The sequence below is a fragment of the Megascapheus bottae genome, chromosome 14, assembly GCF_031878675.1.
Source record: "Megascapheus bottae isolate mThoBot1 chromosome 14, mThoBot2.hap1, whole genome shotgun sequence".
NCBI classification, from domain to species: Eukaryota; Metazoa; Chordata; class Mammalia; order Rodentia; family Geomyidae; genus Megascapheus; species Megascapheus bottae.
Genome location: NC_143522.1, coordinates 44,042,667 through 44,060,757, shown reverse-complemented (window position 1 = coordinate 44,060,757; position 18,091 = coordinate 44,042,667). Strand labels below are relative to the sequence as shown.

General features: G+C 41.2%; 1 protein-coding gene across 8 annotated transcripts in view; it reads left to right on the top strand.

Moving 5' to 3' along the window:
• Ddhd1 (DDHD domain containing 1) overlaps positions 1–3,624 on the top strand; it is a 59,756-nt gene extending 56,132 nt beyond the window's left edge. For 7 of the 8 annotated variants that reach the window (XM_090345109.1, XM_090345107.1, XM_090345110.1 and 4 more), the window contains one exon: positions 905–3,624. In XM_090345109.1, the coding sequence (XP_090201235.1) occupies positions 905–1,086 (182 nt within the window). In that variant the 3' untranslated portion in view covers positions 1,087–3,624. The remainder of the gene's footprint in view (positions 1–904) is intronic. The other variant, XM_090345111.1, reaches the window with a different exon arrangement.
• Positions 3,625–18,091: the final 14,467 nt, after the last annotated feature.

Genomic DNA, 18,091 nt, shown 5'->3' with positions numbered 1-18,091 from the left:
CTAAGGTACTACAACACCATATGTGAGTTTTAGAAAACACTAACTTGAATTCACTGTCCCCGTGGTTTAAATTTTCTTTGCCACTCAGTAGGTTCTTGTAAGTATGTAATGAGCACTTGAACAACTCAGGCTCATGTCAGACTCTTCTGAATTGATTCAGGCAATTGTGTGTGGCGGCTACCTTAACTTTCAGCCTAGAGAAGAAGATATTCTTGGACTGTAAAAAGATAATGAGCTTAGCTGAGTGCTATGGCTTATGCCTGTAATCCTAGTTACTCAGGAGGCTGAGATCTGATGATCAAGGTTCAAAGCCAGCCCGGGCACAAAGGCATCTGAGACTCTTATCTCCAATCAACCTCTAGAAAACAGGGAAATGGGACTTGGCTCACGCGTAGGGCGATAGCCTTGAGCTGAAGAGCTCAGGGACAGCATCCAGGCTGAGTTTAAGCCCCATGACCCTCCCCCCAAAAAAAATATGAGCTTAAAACAGATCCCCCACAGAACCAGATGGCATGTAGGGGCCTCCTACCTAGGCGGTCTTCGTCGTCTGTTCTATTCCCTCTTGCACACCTAGAGCAGAATGTCTAAGGGTGCTGTTTTCCTGAACAGATTAAGCACAAAGATGGTATGCAAGTATTTAAATGTAAGGTTCTCATTCTCTCTCTCTCCACCCCCCTCCTTCCCCCTTCTCTCCAGAATTATGTCACTGTACTAATTTCCCTTTATTATTCCCTGTTGACAGACAAAGGACTGGACTCCTGGGCTACTAAGGTTCTTTTGAGTATCCCATGCAATTAGAGTAAAAATTCTCCTTAATTAGGCATGGGAAATTAAAAATGGGTTTCCATCAACTGTGCCATTGACTGTCTTATCATAATCTTTATTTAATCTCTCTTCTTTTCAGTGGAATTGGATCACAGGATTGATTTTGAGCTCAGAGAAGGCCTGGTGGAGAGCCGCTATTGGTCAGCTGTCACATCGCATACTGCCTATTGGTCATCTTTGGACGTGGCTCTCTTTCTGTTAACCTTCATGTATAAACATGAGCACGATAATGATGCAAAACCTAATTTAGATCCAATCTGAACTCTTGAAGGACATTATGGCCCCAAACTGATTTTTTTTATGTTAAAATGTGTATGTCAAGATATGGAGATTCCAGGATAAAGTATGTTCCAGTTTTGTTTAGGGAAAGAAATGTTCATTTTAAAGCACTTTATTTAAAAAAAAAAGAAAACAGTCCAAAAGAAGTTACTTATAGATTCCATCATTTTGATTATCAGCTGACAGAAAGTGCAGTGATTATCAACCACAGAAAGTAAACCGTTACCCGGGTAGGAGAGCGGCTCATGTGTGGTTACCACCACAACCTAATTTCTGCACAGTGTCAAGATGAACTGATGCTTTGCAGTCTAATACATAAGCCTAAACTGTTGTTAAGACCAGAATGGCCAAGGTCCAATGCATCCTAGCTAAAGATCACAAGTGGAATCACTGTGCAGATTTCCATGAAAGTTTCCATTTCCACAATTCTTTTGAAAGAAGACAAACAGATTTTGAATGTTTTAAATTTAACTTGTTTCGAAAATCTAATGCTAAAACAATAATTGAACTACTGTATTTATAACATTATCTGACTAAATGCTTTATTTCACTGTTTGAAGCATTTCATTTTTTAATATTTCCTTTGAACTTAAGAACCACATTTATTTTCTGTAGTATGAAAAGACCCTTTTCTCCATCTTTGTACTCTTCAGATGAATACATGACACTGTGAGAGAGTCAGTTGTTTTTTGTTTTTCATTAAAAACTTGTGGCTTCACACACCACTAGTTCACTTATTTTAAAATAAAGATGAACTTTTTATTCTGGCACATGTACCTCAGAGGAAGCTAAATTTTTTTTTCTAGACTTAGACTGCTCTACAGTGGGTACGTTTCATTAACTTTACTAGAAAATTAGAAAATATCTTTGGAATAAGAAATATGACAACTATTTCGAATGCATTATTCATTGTGTGCCAAACAGTGAAGATTCCTGAAGCACTGGAATGCCACTCACATTTTATCTTGATGTGATAAAGCATGGAAACCCAGCACAAGTGACAAAGCAGGGTGCTGGAAGGGTTTCCTTGGTGTCATTGTCCCCACAATGCTTTCATCTGAGGAGCACAAAGTGCTTTAAAGGTGTCCCTTCCATAATCTGTGTGTTCCTGGAGGTAAGTAAATGAATGTTATTTTACTGTAACCCATTAATGCATCAAGGCACCAAGACATTAACGTGCTTTGTGTTAAATAACATAATCAACAAAGCTTGGATTGAAGCCAGACCTCTCTGTGATGTTTAGTTACTGATGATTCACATGTGACTTGTGGACTACAGACAACTGAAAGTGAAGAAATGACCATGAAGCCAGTATGTAAGTTACTCGACATGTATGCCCAAAGGTTCTCACACACAAAGGAAGAGTTACGTGGAGAAGGGTTAAGTAGCCATCTCTGCCACAGCAACCTCCACTTCTGAGTGTTCCCATTGGGTTCCACTCAAGGTGCTGTCATTACTTAGCTTTAGCTCACAAACAAGAAATTTCTTTTCTGGCAGTCCTGGGGATTGAACTCAGAGCCTTGTGCTTGCTCCACAAGCACACTACCACCTGAGCCATACCCCCAGCTCTGCCCGGAATTTCTTAGCTTCCCAGTAATCATTGTCAAATGGGAGTAGAGTTGGCCAGGGCCCATCCCCCCTGCTCTTCTTAATGCAGTAGAGACTATGGCTGGCTTCTAGGTTCTACTCCACATCATAAGTACTGTTGGCTTTTGGCCTCCCATTGAATTTGCACAACATAAAGAGCACTTCTTTTTGGTGTTTCAAAAATTCTTAAGTCTCCATGACCAAGTACATGACGCATCAAGAAACCCTTGCTATAAAAGGCTTTTGAGGAGATCTTAGCAAAGCTGAAGCAATCTCTCGAATTCAGAGATTCCTATGAACTCAGGTCATTTTCATAACCTGTTTATTTTGTAGGTCTAATTTAGTTCTCAGGAAAATTAAACCCATGTTGTATGACTGTATCATTAAGGGTACTTGAATACATGTTGCTGTAGGTGGTATGACACTCAAATGCCTAAGACCTGGAAAGGATTCCTTCTTAACCACTGGAATGTGAAGAGACCATTTTACCTTTAAAGAATGGAATCTTGTCACGCATTTTCATTTGATATCATTGAGTAAAAAGAAAAGTATGTTCCCATGCCCCCAAAGAGTATATTGGCTTACTTTTCTTCATATTGAGGAAACAAATTGAATTCTTGAAAAGAACAACATTCAGTTCCTCTCCCCTTTCAAAATGGATGTTCTGAACTACTGAACCAGTATGTTTGTTTCTAATTTATGATTTCATCAATAGAGATGGTGGCTTGGTATTTACAATGCTCTTGTTTTGTGTGTCTGCATGTGATCATGGGATGTACTTGTATATACTCAAGTTAATATTCAGAGTGTGTGATTCTGGCTCTATTTAGAAGCTAAGTCAGTTACTGAGTAACATTTTGCAACTTTGTTCAGCAACTACTAAATTGGCCAAAAGAAGTTGTGTTTTTGATACTATTAAAATTTTATTCTCTACTTCGTGTACACACAGTGATTCTCTTCAGTGCTGTTCCTGTCATTCATCTTCAATCCAATGAACATTCCCAAGTATTGCAGAAAGGTAGAATAAGAAAGAGTGTTGCTTTATTTTTTTTCCTTTAAAACTAGCCAAGGGATTTTCATTCATAGTTTTATTTTCAAGATTTAATTTTACTCGTAGCCCAATATTGTCTTTAGGATATAATGACAAAATGGCACTGGATTTTCAAGTCACTGCTCTTATATGTATGAAACAAGCCTTAGAAAACTCATGCTTTTTGTTAAAGTATCTTTTTTACTTGAAACAAAGACCTCAGACACAGAACTTTCATCAGTCTTTTTCTCTACTGTGTTCTTTCCTGTCCATAAAGTATTTTTACACTATACATATCCCAGAGTGGACAGAAGAGCAAAAAGCGTACAGTAGCCCAACCAGTGCTGTTCATCCCAGTGGAGTACCTGAACCCAGCCGAGTGACTGCAATATGAGGTCTGTGGAAGAAAACAGTGGTTCCATTCCTAACCAGTCTGGTTGTTAGTTCTTTTTTGGTACTAATGAATAGAACACCTGGGAAATTGAGAAAACTAACCGGTGTATGTCTTTTTGTGGGGGCAGTGGTACTAGGAATTGAACCCAGGGTGTGATGCTTGCTAGGCAAGTGCTCTACCACGTAAGCAAGCCCTGCCTCCTCTAGTGTGTATCTTGTTTGGTTCACTGTTCTAGAAATTAAGCTCAAGAATAAATGAGATGTTAAAGGTCAGGACAGAGCTAATAAGAAAATACAGTCTTATACTAGAAAAAGAAACCAGAAACTGTTGGACATGTGCCTTCTGAAGTGGTTCTTGTTTTCTGTCTGAGCCATACTGTGCTGTCCTCTCTGAGCCTGAAGTTGTACCAAGAATCTGGTGCTACTCAGGCTGAAAAACATGGGTGAATTTCATCTATTTTTTAGTCTGGGGATGGGATCCAGGACCCATGAGCTTCCTAAGCAAGCACTACAACTGAGCTCCACTGCTACTCCACCCCTAACCCCTGAATCTCATCACAAGAGAATTCATTCACGTTATACTCTGATGGTGACTGCCTGGGTTATGTCATCTTGTTTCAGTCTTCAGTGAATAGTGTGTGTGTGTGTGTGTGTGTGTGTCATGGGGCTTGAACTTGGTCTGGACATTGCCCCAGAGCTCTTCTTGTTTCAGTCTTCAGTGAATACTCTGTGTGTGTGTGTGTGTGTGTGTGTGTGTGTGTGTGTGTGTGTGTGTGTCATGGGGCTTGAACTTGGTCTGGACATTGCCCCAGAGCTCTTCTTGTTTCAGTCTTCAGTGAATACTCTGTGTGTGTGTGTGTGTGTGTGTGTGTGTGTGTGTGTGTGTGTCATGGGGCTTGAACTTGGTCTGGACATTGCCCCAGAGCTCTTCTTGTTTCAGTCTTCAGTGAATACTCTGTGTGTGTGTGTGTGTGTGTGTGTGTGTGTGTGTGTGTGTGTGTGTGTGTCATGGGGCTTGAACTTGGTCTGGACATTGCCCCAGAGCTCTTCAGCTAAAGGCTACCACTCTACCCTTGAGCCAAGCCTCACTTGCTCTTTTCTAGAGATTAATTGGAGATAAGAGTCTCCGGTCCTTTTGTGTCCAGCCTGGCTTTTGAACCTTGAGATCCTCAGATCTCAGCCTGTAGCTAGGATTACAGGCATGAGCCACCATGTCCAGCTTTCATGAATATTTTTATATTAGCTTTTAATTGTACAAAGGGTTTCAACTCAACAGGTCAGATTATAAAGAAAATACATATTAGCCAGGCACCAGTGTCCCATATCTATAATCCTAGCTACTCAGGAGGCTATAATCTGAGAATTGCAGTTCAAAGTTAGCCTAGACAGGAAAGTCATGAGACTTTTTATCTCCAGTTAACTACCCAAAAAGCCAGACGTACAGGTGTCACTGAATAGGTAGGTAGAGCAAAAAAAAAAAAGGCTCAAGGACAGCTCCCAGTCCCTGCACTTAAGCTCCAGGGCTAGCACAACTTTCAAGTAACAAGTCTAACAAGCCTGTTTTCATTTCACATAACATTTAACTTGATGACATTGAAGGTCATGAAAAGCAAAGAGGCAACAAACTCAATGAGCATGTTGACAACGGAAGTGGAGTCGTCCCAAAGGAGAAATATTGACAGTACAAACCTAGACAGGGTGAAAAAAAAGACCATTTCCCAAAGTATGGCCTGCAAGTGCTGAGTGTTTTATCAGCTTAGAAATGCCAAATTTAAAAGGTTCCTAAATGGCAAGACTTCAGGAACCTCATCTACTTTAAATGAAGTACAATCTTATGCTGCCAAAAAAAGTATGCTGCAAATTTGTGTAGCCTGAAATGGTTTTATTTGTAATAGATCTAAAGACACTAGTTACAGAGCCAGGTAGATTGATCCATTCGGTAACCTCAGTTTCATATGAAGCAGGATCAGAAAGATCGTGGTTTCAGGCCAGCCCTGTCACGATGCTAACAAGGGGCCATCTCATATGTCAGGCATTGTAGTTCCCATCTGTGATCACAGCTACTCAAGAAGCATGAATAGGAGAATTGCTACCTGGAGCTGGCCCCAGGGTGCAAAAAAAAAAAAAAAAAAACCTGAGATCCTAAATAAAAATAGGGCTGGTATTTAGGGCAAGTGATAAAGAATGAGCAAGTGTAAAGCCTTGAATTCAAATCTCAGTACCACCCCAAAAAGATAGATAACATTTTACTGTTGCATAGTTTTACCCTTTCATATCCTGCCTTCACTTTGCAAGACAATCACATTCTGAGCAACCACATGGCTAATCTGACAGACTCAGAATTAGAACCTCTGCCTGCCTGTTTAATACAAACTCCTATTTCCCCTCGTAGGAAATTCCTATAGGCAGAATCCCCTTTTTTTCTTCTCCACACAGCCGCATGCCTTGCCTATTAACTTGTAGCAAGCTGGTGACAAACATCTGTAGATTTGAGTTTGCTATTTCCTCTCCTTCCAGGCCTTCATGAATGTCATACCAAGACCTCAATAGACTTCTCTGTGTGCTTAGATTCAGAATACAAAGGAGGCCTGGGGTAAGTCAGGCCTACATCTGTAATCCTCGCTGCTTGGGAGGCTGAGATCTGAGGATCTTGGTTCAGAGCCAGCCAGCACAGGAAAGTTCATGAGACTTATCTCCGATTAACCACCAGAAAACCAAGTGGAGCTGTGGCCCAATGTGGTAGAGTGCTCACCTTGAGCCAAAGAGCTCAGAGGACCTGAGTTCAAGCCCCATGACCACCAAAAAACAAAGTGGGGCTGGATAGAAATGCAAAACAAAATATCCAGAAAGGTTTTTCTAAATTTTCCATCCTAATGACAAATGCAAACATTTTAAGGAAACAAGTTACAATGAAAAGTATTTACTAGTCATTCCTTCCTGTAGTGTTTATACATTGAATACCAGGTCATAGCCTCCTGCTGTGACTGAAATTATTTCAACATAGTCAATTCGTGGAAATTAAAAGGAAAATTTTTACCAGTAGGTGTGTGTGTCAGTGTCAAAAGTAGTCTCTTGGCAGATTGCTGATGTGAGCTTTTCCTCTGCCTTTGTTGGAAGGGGGCAGGTGCATGCACATAGTATTATGTTACCCTCTGGTTTTCCACTCCTGTAGGGGTGCATCTTGATACCTTTCTGTCCTTAGTTGTAAGGATATCCTGGGGCATCCCTCCTGAGGAATATGATAAGACTTCTGTTGGAGTAAGAGGAAAACAAGTTAATTGGGCTTTAGAGGCTACTCAGGGCTAGGCTTGATGACCCACCAGAATCTCCAGACGTTCCAGTCCTTTGTATAAAGTGGAATAATATTTCACAATGAGCTCTATGCACATCCTCCTGTGTATTTCATCTCTACAGTACTCATAAATCTATCAATGTAAGTGCTGTGGAATCAACTGTCACGCTGTCTTTAGGGAATGGTAGCCAGGAAGTCTGTACATGTTCCGTACAGGTGTGTGGATAGTTTTCAGTTGGGATTTTGCATGCTAAGAACTGAACCCACAAGCAGAAGACTGTGGCTTAACAGCACACCATAATTCTGGAAGACACCAAGAGTCTATCAGAGGCCTTAGACCTGATCACACCCACACGGTTATCTACTTGATCTCTAAAAGCATTTCATTGATTCCCTGTAAGCTTTCCAACAGAAAATACTCATTTTCTGCCTCCTATACTGACATAATGAGTCTACTGTGCCAGTAAAAGTCAGGGGAGTCAGGGAGGGTAGAGGCAGTTCTGGCTATTTCTCAGAACTGGCACTATGACTGTCCTTAGACTTTTCTTTCAGCCTGTGGCCTCATGCTGTCTCAGTACCATCCGTGGCTGCAGTAATGGCTCTGAAGGTAGTCTTTTTTTTTTTTCTTTTTGCCTTTGTAACTTCTAATTTTTCAAGCCGTGGCTGGCTCATTTTCTCAGGATCTTCCATTTTACTGGATCATTTGTGATCCTGTTTTATTTCTGCCCAGATAAGCTAAAAATCAGGAAGCAAGACTTTTATGCTAGCCTGGTCAGTTTCTGTGCATTTTATCCTCAGATATTGCTAAGGGTGAGGGAGGGGAATCATATGCCATGATGGCTACCAATTTTTCTTAAAAAAAAAAAAAAAAAAAAACTTTGTGCTGTGGAATGTGATGGTGCATGCCTTCAATCACAACATTTGGAGGCAGAGGCAGGAGGACTGAGTTCAAGGCCAGCTTGGTTATCATAGCAAGTTCTAGCCAAGCAGCAACAGGGTAGGGTGGCTATCACTCATGAAAGTAAGGAAGTGGTGGCACACTCTGCTTTTTAGCTACAATCCACTCACAACTTCTCAGTACAAGGCCCCAGCAGAACTAAAACTCACCAGCCTTCCAATTAACCCCTAAACCCATGCAAGGAGAAAGCAACGACTATCATGTTCCCCTCACCTTCACTTCCTCATGACTCATGTTTGCTAGCCTAACACATGTGGCAGCTATGTTTTTTCTTTTTTTATTGATTGGAGTTAAGGCATTGGCAAGCCTTCTGTGACTTGAGCCACTCTCCCAGCTCTTTTTTGCTTTGATTAGTGTATGTGTGTGTGTAAAAAAACATGCATTTTTTTCCCAGAAACATCCTTGGACCACAATCTACCCAGTCTCTACCTCTTAAGTAGCCAGGATTACAGGTGTAAGACACCCAGTATTTTCTTACGTAGGAGCAAAGTGATATGAGAAAGGACCCATCACACTCCCTTGGTGGAAAAAGCCTGAAAGTGTTCCATGTTAAAAATCAAAATCACCTTGAAACCTCACTTTTAATAGTGTGGACTTTTCTAGAATTTAAGCCTTGAATTCTTTCAGACCGTTCTCTAGAATCATAACTGTAGAATATTCATGTATGTTTTATGTAAATAGAGATAAAGTCAAGGCAATCAATTCCTCAGATATGCATTGGTCTCTGAGGCCTCCAAAAATCATACACTTAAAACTATACATGCCAGGGGTTGGAAGTTTAGCTGAGTAGTAGAGTGCTTGCCTAGCATGCACAAAGTCCTGGGTTTGATTTTTTGATACCACACACAGAAAAAGCTGGAAGTGGTGCTGTGGCTTAAGTGGTAGAGTACTAGTCTTGAGAAAGCCAAGGACAATGCTCAGGCCCTGAGTTCAAGCCCCAGGACTGGGGGGAAAAGAATGCAGGCCAAGCCATGTGTGGTGGCTCACGCCTGTAATACTAACTATTCAGGAGGCTGAGATGTGAAGATCTCAGTTCAAAACCAGCCCGGACACGAAACAAGGTGAGATTTTTATCTCCAAAATTAAACACTAGAAAAGGAGAAGTGCGGCTGTGGCTCCAGGAGTAGGGTGCGGTAGCTTTGAGCTGAAGAGCTCAGGGACAGCACCCAGGCCCAGAGTTCAAGCCCCATGACTGACCAAAAAAAAAAAAAAAAGTGCAGGCCAGTTGTTGATGCCTCATGTATTTAATAGTAGCTACTCAGGAGGCAGACGATCACAATTTAAAGCCAGCTAGAACAGGAAAATATGGGGAACACATCTCCAGTTAACCACCAAGATGGCTGAAGTAGAGCAGTAGCTCAAGTGGTAGAGCACTAGCCTTGAACAAAAGAAGCTCAAGGACTGGACCTGAATTCAAGGCCTAGGACTGGCATGCTTGCGCACGCACGCGCACACACCCAAATTGTAATGCCCTCTGGGCTCTTTCCTTGAGTTCTTTTGTTCAAGGATAGTACTCTAGCACTTGAGCCACATAGTCCATTCCTATTTTTCTAGTAGCTACTTAGAGGTAAGAATATCACAGACTTTCCTGCCTAGGCTGGCTTTGAACCATAATCCTCAGATCTCAGCCTCCTGAATAGCTAGAGTTAGGATTATGCCTGGCCAAGTTAAACACTTCTTTGAGAGGCTTATCAGACTCAAACTTCCATGCATTTGATATTTGCTGAGTCTTGAAACCACAACATTTCATAATAATGAAGGCAAATTTCATCTCAAAAGCAGTCATGCTGGTAAAATGTATTCCTCACATAACTTGGTGAGACAAATTCTATCAATACAAAAAAACCACAAGTTTGTGTTACCTTATTTTCCTAGACTTGAAAATGCTCTTTCAACTTTACATATGCTATATAGCTATTTGACATCACACTTTTGCCTCCCTGGCCATTTCTCATATGTAGATAATACCTGAGATCTACAGCTTTACAGTCGCGGTGGGATAAAGGCAGGTGGCAGACAACACCATCACACCACCGCTGTCAGCTCAGACAGCACTTAAGCTTTCAGATTGGGCAATGTTCATAAGGCTCAAAGCAGTGAGATCATTGAATGGCTATCTGATTCATTGCTCGTCTGGATCCTTTTAACTAGCCAAATTTCACAAACTATTGATAATTATTTCATCATCCATATGCCTTTTTATTGCCTAGAACTTTCCCCCTGCCCTCAGTTTTTGCTTTCAGCCTTTGTCCTCTTCTTTGGGCATCGCTACACAGGCTAACCATTCATTAGACTGTACACCAGATTCTTGTATAACATTCTAGCTTAGAACACAGGAGTCTTTTGTTGAGGGAAAATAAGCTGCAGAATGTTCTTATTTATGTGTGGCAGAAAACCACAGTACTTAGGAATGTTTGTCATACTGCTTTACATTTTAAAACATTTAAATAAGGTATCTCTTAACTACCATGAGGAGAAAGGCATTGACTGAAATCAAGTGAGTACAATATGTGTTTTTTAACTTGTAATCCAAAACTACACTCATGCATATCAACACATACTTGAGAACTAAATCACTTAATAACTAACACAGACTCCTAATCAGTTCGCCCATGTACACTGAACTAGAGTGATGGTGGGAGGCGCCTGCCAGTTTGTCAAGCTCTGACTGACCTGTAGTAGTGAGTGCCAGTTGTCAAGGAAGGAATTTAAAGGTAACTCTTTAATACATCAGGTCTTTATTTAAAGATGTGAAGATCTGGGGCTGGGAGTTTGGCCTAGTGGTAGAGTGCTCGCCTAGCATGCACGAAGACGCGGGTTCGATTCCTCGGTACCACATACATAGAAAAAAGCCAGAAGTGGTGCTGTGACTCAAGTGGTAGAGCTCTAGCCTTGAGAAAATCCAGGGACAGTGCTCAGGCCCTGAGCCCAAGCCCAGGACTGGCAAACAAACAGAAAAAAAGATGTGAAGATCCTCCTGTTGGGTTTCCAGCGTGCCCAGGTATGCAATGCAGTATTCACAAGAGAACATTCCGGATTGCTGTGTTCCACAATCAGCTTACAGACTCCTCTGGCTGTTGGCTGCCTTGTGCCAAGTCTTCTTGAGCAACAGTCGAGGAAAGAGCTTACAACTGTAATGTGTACAAAGTGTGTGCCCAAAAAACGTTTGGGCACACAAATATAATTGAAACTAATGTCACATTCAAGAACTCATTGACCCAAGTACCATATTCAGCAAATTCCCGGCATGATCCAACTCGCTGCAAAACCAAAAGAGAACCTCTGGGAAGTACGCCAAATCCTGGAGGTCATTGAACAACATTCTGGCTAACTCTGATTTCAGAAATTCTTTGGAGATTGTTACTCCATGATTGGGGCGCATTCCACAGTGCTTGGCTGCAGACGGTCACATTAGAAAAGCTCAGTGGAATTACTCACACAGTGCTAACTTTATGCAGTAGGATATATTAACCCTTGGTAGAAACATTTTTGCGTTTTTTTTAACTGTGTGTGTGTGTGTGTGTGTGTGTGTGTGTGTGTGTTTGTGTTACTGAACTCAGGGCCAAATGCTCTACTTCTTAGGCTTTGCTTGTACTTTTTTTTAATTTACATAAAATCTGTTCAAGCCAGGCACCAATGTCTCATCCTTGTAATCCTAGCTACTCAAGAGGCTGAGATCTGAGGTCTGAAATTTGAATCCAGCCCAGGCAGGAAAGTCTGAGACTCCTATCTCCAATTAGCCACCAAAAAGTGAATAAATGTGCAAGCTAGAAGTGGAGTTGTGATTCAAATGGTAGAGCACTAACCTTGAGTATAAAATCTCAGGGCCAGCACCCAGTCCCTGAGTTCAAACCCCAGAACCAAAATTTAAAAAGTCTGTTCAGATGTCACCAAATAGTAAATATAAAATAGGATTTTCTAGCACATCTACTTGGGCATTAACCTTATCTGCCCTGCTAGTTCCTTTGAATTTCAAGAGGTAATTCAGCTAACATCGGGGTTGAACCTCCCTTCACTGAACACAGCTGACTGTCAACAAAGTTTTACAACATGGTGGGAAAATTTGAAATTTCTCATCCTTCCTCTAGATTAACTTCCTTTTAAGGGTTTAAACTAAACCTGTCTCCAAACCTTGGTCATTCAATCAGGCTGTTGGTCTGTTTGAGGTGGAGGTGAGGGGGCCTCTTAATACATTGCCAGGATACTAATCCTAGACTCCTTCCCTTTTTCCAAAGAGCATCCTAAATTCTTTCTCCAAGGAACTTCCTAATTATTTCCTTACAAAACTTTTCCCCAAAGCTGGACACAGTGGCTCACACTTGTAATCCTAGCTACTTGGGAGGCTGAGATCTAAGGATCTCGGTCCAAAGCCAGCCCCGGCACTAAAGAACATGAGACTCTCATCTCCATTTAATCACTAGAAAATGGAAGTGGTGCTGTGCCTCCAGGGATAGGGCAGTAGCCTTGAGCAGACGAGCTCAGGGACAATGCCCAGGCCCAGACTTCAAGTCCTACAACTGACCAAAAAAAAAAAAATCCCCAATTCGAGTGCAATGGCTCATACCTGTAATCCCAGCTACTAAGAAAGTAGAGATTGGGAGGACTGAAGTTCAAAGGCAGCCTAGGTAAGGAAAAGAAAAAAGAACCCTAGTGAGATTTCATCTCCCATGGTAGTATTCACCTGTTGTCCCAACTATGTGGAAAGTGTAGGTAGGTAGATCATAGTTGGAAGCCAACCCTGGGCAAAAACACAAGACCCGGTCAGAAAAATAACCTAAGGCGCAAAACAGCTTGGAGACAATTTCTTGTGGAGCCACTGCCTAACAAAGCCAAGGCCCTACATTCAAGCCTTAGTACCACCAAAAATAAATACATAAAATCTTATGTTTTGTGTGCAATTTGTTTACATTTAAATATTTGCTGATCTGGAGTTAAGTTTGGAGAAACAGAACTTTTATTTTTTTTTATATGGAAAAAACAACTAGCATCGGGAACAAAAAAAAAAAACTTATTTTTAAGATGGCCAAGTCATGAAATAATCTTTTGGTGTTCTTGTTGAATACCGTATTTTTTTCCTCAAAGTGAGGCATAGATTTTCCCCTGTCAAAATGGTAGAAATGGCCACTGTAAGGTGGTTCCCTTCTCCTGAACCAAGAAGAGAACTACTTTTGTCACTGCAGGAGAAAAATGAGCGTCCATGGGAATATACTAAAATAGAGCTGACCGTCCATCCTCAGTCCCTGTATACGTCCTACTCACATCTCACAACGCGCTTCCGGAGCCAAGCCCATTTCCTTGGGTCTTCTCCCTTCACAATGAATCGTCCTTTGTTAAATGGTATATAAATGTCACCTCTAACTGCTGCTTTCAGGCTTTTGCCTCTTGTCTGTGAAGTCTCTTTACACATAAAACTATTCACATCAAGGAAAATTGGATGCTTTTTTGCTTATTGTCTATTGACAGTTTAGTGTAAAACCTGCCTGCTCACCGTAAAAACTTAAGACAGTAAAGGGGGAAAAAGTTTCCCCTTCTTTAAACTTGCTACCAATTATAGGTTGATTTTGTAAAGAGGACCCTGGGCTGCTTGTTTCATCTGTCACTTAAGTGTTGGTAGAATTTACTAAAGAAATATGTGGCTAGGATATTGTTTGATTTTGGTAGGGAGATTAGCAGATTTTCATACTTCTCATAACAATTGCTGTTTTAATGGAGAACAAACAACTGATTATCCCTTCTGATGACAACATTGGCAATTATTTACTAAAAAAAATCATCTGTTTTGTGATTGGAAATCTAAGCAAAATTGGATTTTGGAAATCTTTCAGTCAGGCACTGGTGCATATAACCCTAGCTACTTGGGGGATGAGGCCAGGATAATCAGCTCAGGCCCCAAGGATTCTTCTATTTTCTGCTTCCTGATGCAACAGAGATGACAGGCATACAGTGCCCGGCTATTGGCTGAAAGTGGCCTTATGAACTATTTCCTGGGCTGACCTCAAACCACAATCCTCCCCATTTAACTTCCCAAGCAGGTAGGATTACAAGCTTAAGCCACTTCACCCAACTGAAGATCTTTTTCTATTTTTAAAAGAAGGAAAGTTAAATCTTAATATGAAAAGAAGTCAAATGACATCTAACTCTAGATCCTTTTCTTTAGGAATGTACAATTGTAAACTTAATTTTCTTGTGTTCTTTGATGTTGGAATTGTGGACAATTCATTGTTTTGCAAGCAATAATCCTAGTCTAACAGAAGGAGGCTTTGAGGTTCTTTTTGTTGACTTTCAGCTAGTTTTCCTCTGTTCCCTCAAATCTTAATGAATTATTCAGCGGTTCAAATTACCATATAAAAATCAAGAGAAAAAAAACACATCCCTGGATTCTTTCTGCAAAAAAAATATTTAATCTATTAATTTAATTGTTTAGAAATAGACTAGAAGGCTGGGAGTTTGGCCTAGTAGTAGAGTGCTTGCCTAGCATACATGAAGACCCAGGTTCAATTCCTCAGTACCACATACACAGAAAAAGCTGGAAGTGGTGCTGTGGCTCAAGTGGTAGAGCACTAGCCTTGAGAAAGTCCAAGGACAGTGCCCAGGCCCTGAATTCAAGCCCCAGGACAGGCAAAAAGAAGGAGAAGGAAAAGGAGAAGGGGAAGGGGAAGGGGAAGGGGAAAGGGAGGAGGAGAAGGAGGAGAAGGAGGAGGAGGAGGAGGAGGAGGAGGAGGAGGAGGAGGAGGAGGAGGAGGAGGAGAAGAAAAGAAGAAGAAGAAGAAGAAGAAGAAGAAGAAGAAGAAGAAGAAGAAGAAGAAGAAGGAAGAAGAAGAAGAAGAAGAAAGAAGAGTAGGAGGAAGAAGAAAGAAATAGAGTAGGTATTCCTTGTTGTGGGTGGGTTTGATATAATGGGGGAGTTGGTTCCCTTCCTTTTAGTTCAACTCAATTCTAACTTTCCTAGGTATAAGACAACGAAATTCACCGAGCCAAGCTTCCCTCCTTCCACCTCCACACCCCCAGCCCAGGAGCCCCACAGCCTGTTCTGTTCATTTGGATTTCTCTTCTAGCCTCAATCAGACTGCAAAAATGTGTGTCACGAGGAGGAGGGACAGCTTGCCCAGGTCACTTGATCCAACTGCAAGAACAAGGAACAAAAGTTAAGCTGGTTAATATGCATGCTCCATAATCACAAGGGTCCCCACAGCATAGCATCAACCCTAATTTGCCTGAATAAAGCCCTTGTTCGTTGCTAAATCCTGACAGGACTGAATCTCAGATTGGGTTTCCCAGGGAGAAGTTTTGGTCTTTTGCGTTCTGCCAAGGAAAACTAAAGCTAAAAAGAACTCCACTTCTGGTAACCATAGAGAAGTGCTCATTTCAGGTAAAGTTAGGGATGTGTCCATTCCCTCCCGGTCCCTCTCTGTTCTTGCAGCAGGTGAACCGTGGGAGCTGTAGCAAAGGATTTAATTGCCTTCAGAGATTTTTGATCACTTACAAATGCAAAATACCCTCTATTATTTCAGTTCTTGCATTTCACAAACTAGGAAGAAATGTGCACATATGAGGTAAGTTTACTGGTTTTTGTTGTTGTTTTCTAGAAACAGTGAATTCAAAATAACCATACAAACACCTTCAGACACACCCTGCATAATTGTGTCTCAGAGGGGCCGGGAATGTGGCCTAGTGGTAGAGTGCTTGCCTCATGCATGAAGCCCTGGATCTGATTCTTCGGTACCATATACACAGAAAAAGCTGGAAGTGGTGCTGTGGCTCAAGTGGTAGAGTGAACAAAAGAACTTCAGGAACAGTGCCCAGGCCCTGAGTTCAAGCCCCAGGACCAGCAAAAAAAAAAAAAGAAAAAAAAGGAAAAAAAAAAAGGTGTCTCAGAGTTACTACAAAACTGCAAGGAAATCACAGGATTCCGATCCTGTTGCTTATTTTATTGAGTTAGAAACCAGCAAGGCAAAGTCCATTTCTTTTAACAACCCTTCGGCTCATACTGAATGTCAGCATAGATAAAAACAGTATAGCAAATAGTAGTAATGCCTTTATAATATTCCAGCAAATTTTGCTCCAATTATTTCTCCCCCAGTGGAAAAAGGGAAGTCATACTCTTTGGGGACAACTACTTCATTTCTGAACTCCAGTTGTACCCCATAAATGTCCAAGAGAAGAAATGATTATTCTCAAATGATAAACTCAAATGAACAAAATGAGAATTTATATGTTATAGATATTTCTAAGTTGCCTGGCTCAGCATTGAAACATATTTCTTATATGTGGAAGCCCTAAAATAACAGGGCAATCCTCCAGAAAGGAGGTCCAAGGACAGACTGACCTTGGAGTATGAGCAAGCACATGAGAGGCACAGCCTCCTGAACGTAAGGCCAGGAGATTGATGACAAGCTTAGGTCTATTAGGGCTTCCTCAGGTGGTTCTACAGGGAAGTGTGGGGAAGGAAGATGTGCCAGGACAGCCCAGTCTAGCCCTGCAGTACTATGGTTGGATGCTGCTGCCTGTCTGAAATGTATGCAGGTATTGAACACGCAGGGTGCCTGTGGCATGGCCTGCACAACCTGGCACTGTGGCGATGATACACCTGGTCTTGCATACTTGAGTCCTTTCTGATCCAGTTCTTCCTTTTTTGATTCTAGGGGCCATCAGATGCTCCTTATATATTTCTATATGTCTGTTTCTGCTTATGTTGGCCATAGGTGGTTTCTGTGATGACACTTAAGAGCCCTGACAAAAACATGCACTTCTGAGTTGAGGGTCGAAAATCAACAGACACCTGTGAACTGCATATGTATCTGAAAAAGATGTGGTGAAAATTGTACTGGATCTGTAGATTGCTTTCAGCAGTTGAACCATTTTCACAATATTAATTCTGCTTACTCATAAAAAGGGGATATTACATCTAATATTTTCTTAATTTATTTCACCAGTGTTACATAGTTTTCACTGCAGAGGGATTTGAACTTCTCAGAACCTCACACCTGGTCGGCTGGTACTTTACCACTTGGGCTAAGCCTCCAGACCTGTTTTCCTGCCAACTATTCTGGAGATGGATCGAATCTAGTAAAATTTTCTGCTCAGATTGGCTGCAATCCTTTAGATCTGTTATGAGCTACTAGCACACCGCCACTAGAGTATTTTTTGAGACTAACGTGAATGGAATTGTTTTTCTTGTTTTTTTTCTCAGTCTATTCATTATTGGTATGTAGGAAAGCTACTAGTTATTGTAGGCTGATTTTGTATCCTACTTTGCCAAAGTGTTTATCAGAGCTAAGAGCTTTTTAGTGGAATCTTTGTAGTCTTTAATTATATAATCAGATCACTAGCAAATAGGAACAATTTAACTTTTTCTTTTCTTTTTTTTGTTTTTGTTTGTTTGGTTGCTTGCTTTGTCAGTCAAGGAGCTTGCATATAGAGCCTGGGCTCTGGTTCCTGAGCTCTTTTGCTCAAAGCTAACACTCTGAACCATACTTTGAACCACAGTACCACTTCTGGTTCTTTAGTGGTCAATTGGACATAGAGTCTCATGGACTTTGCCAACCAGGCAGGCTTTGAGGCATGATCCTCAGATCTCAACCTCCTAAGTAGCTAGGGTTACAGGTAATGTGGATGAAATTTTTTATTTCATCATCTATGTATTCTGAGGCTTAAGCTTGAATTTCTTTCACTTGTTCTATGCCCATAATTCATAACTTTGGTCTTTAGTGATGTGACAGAATTCTTG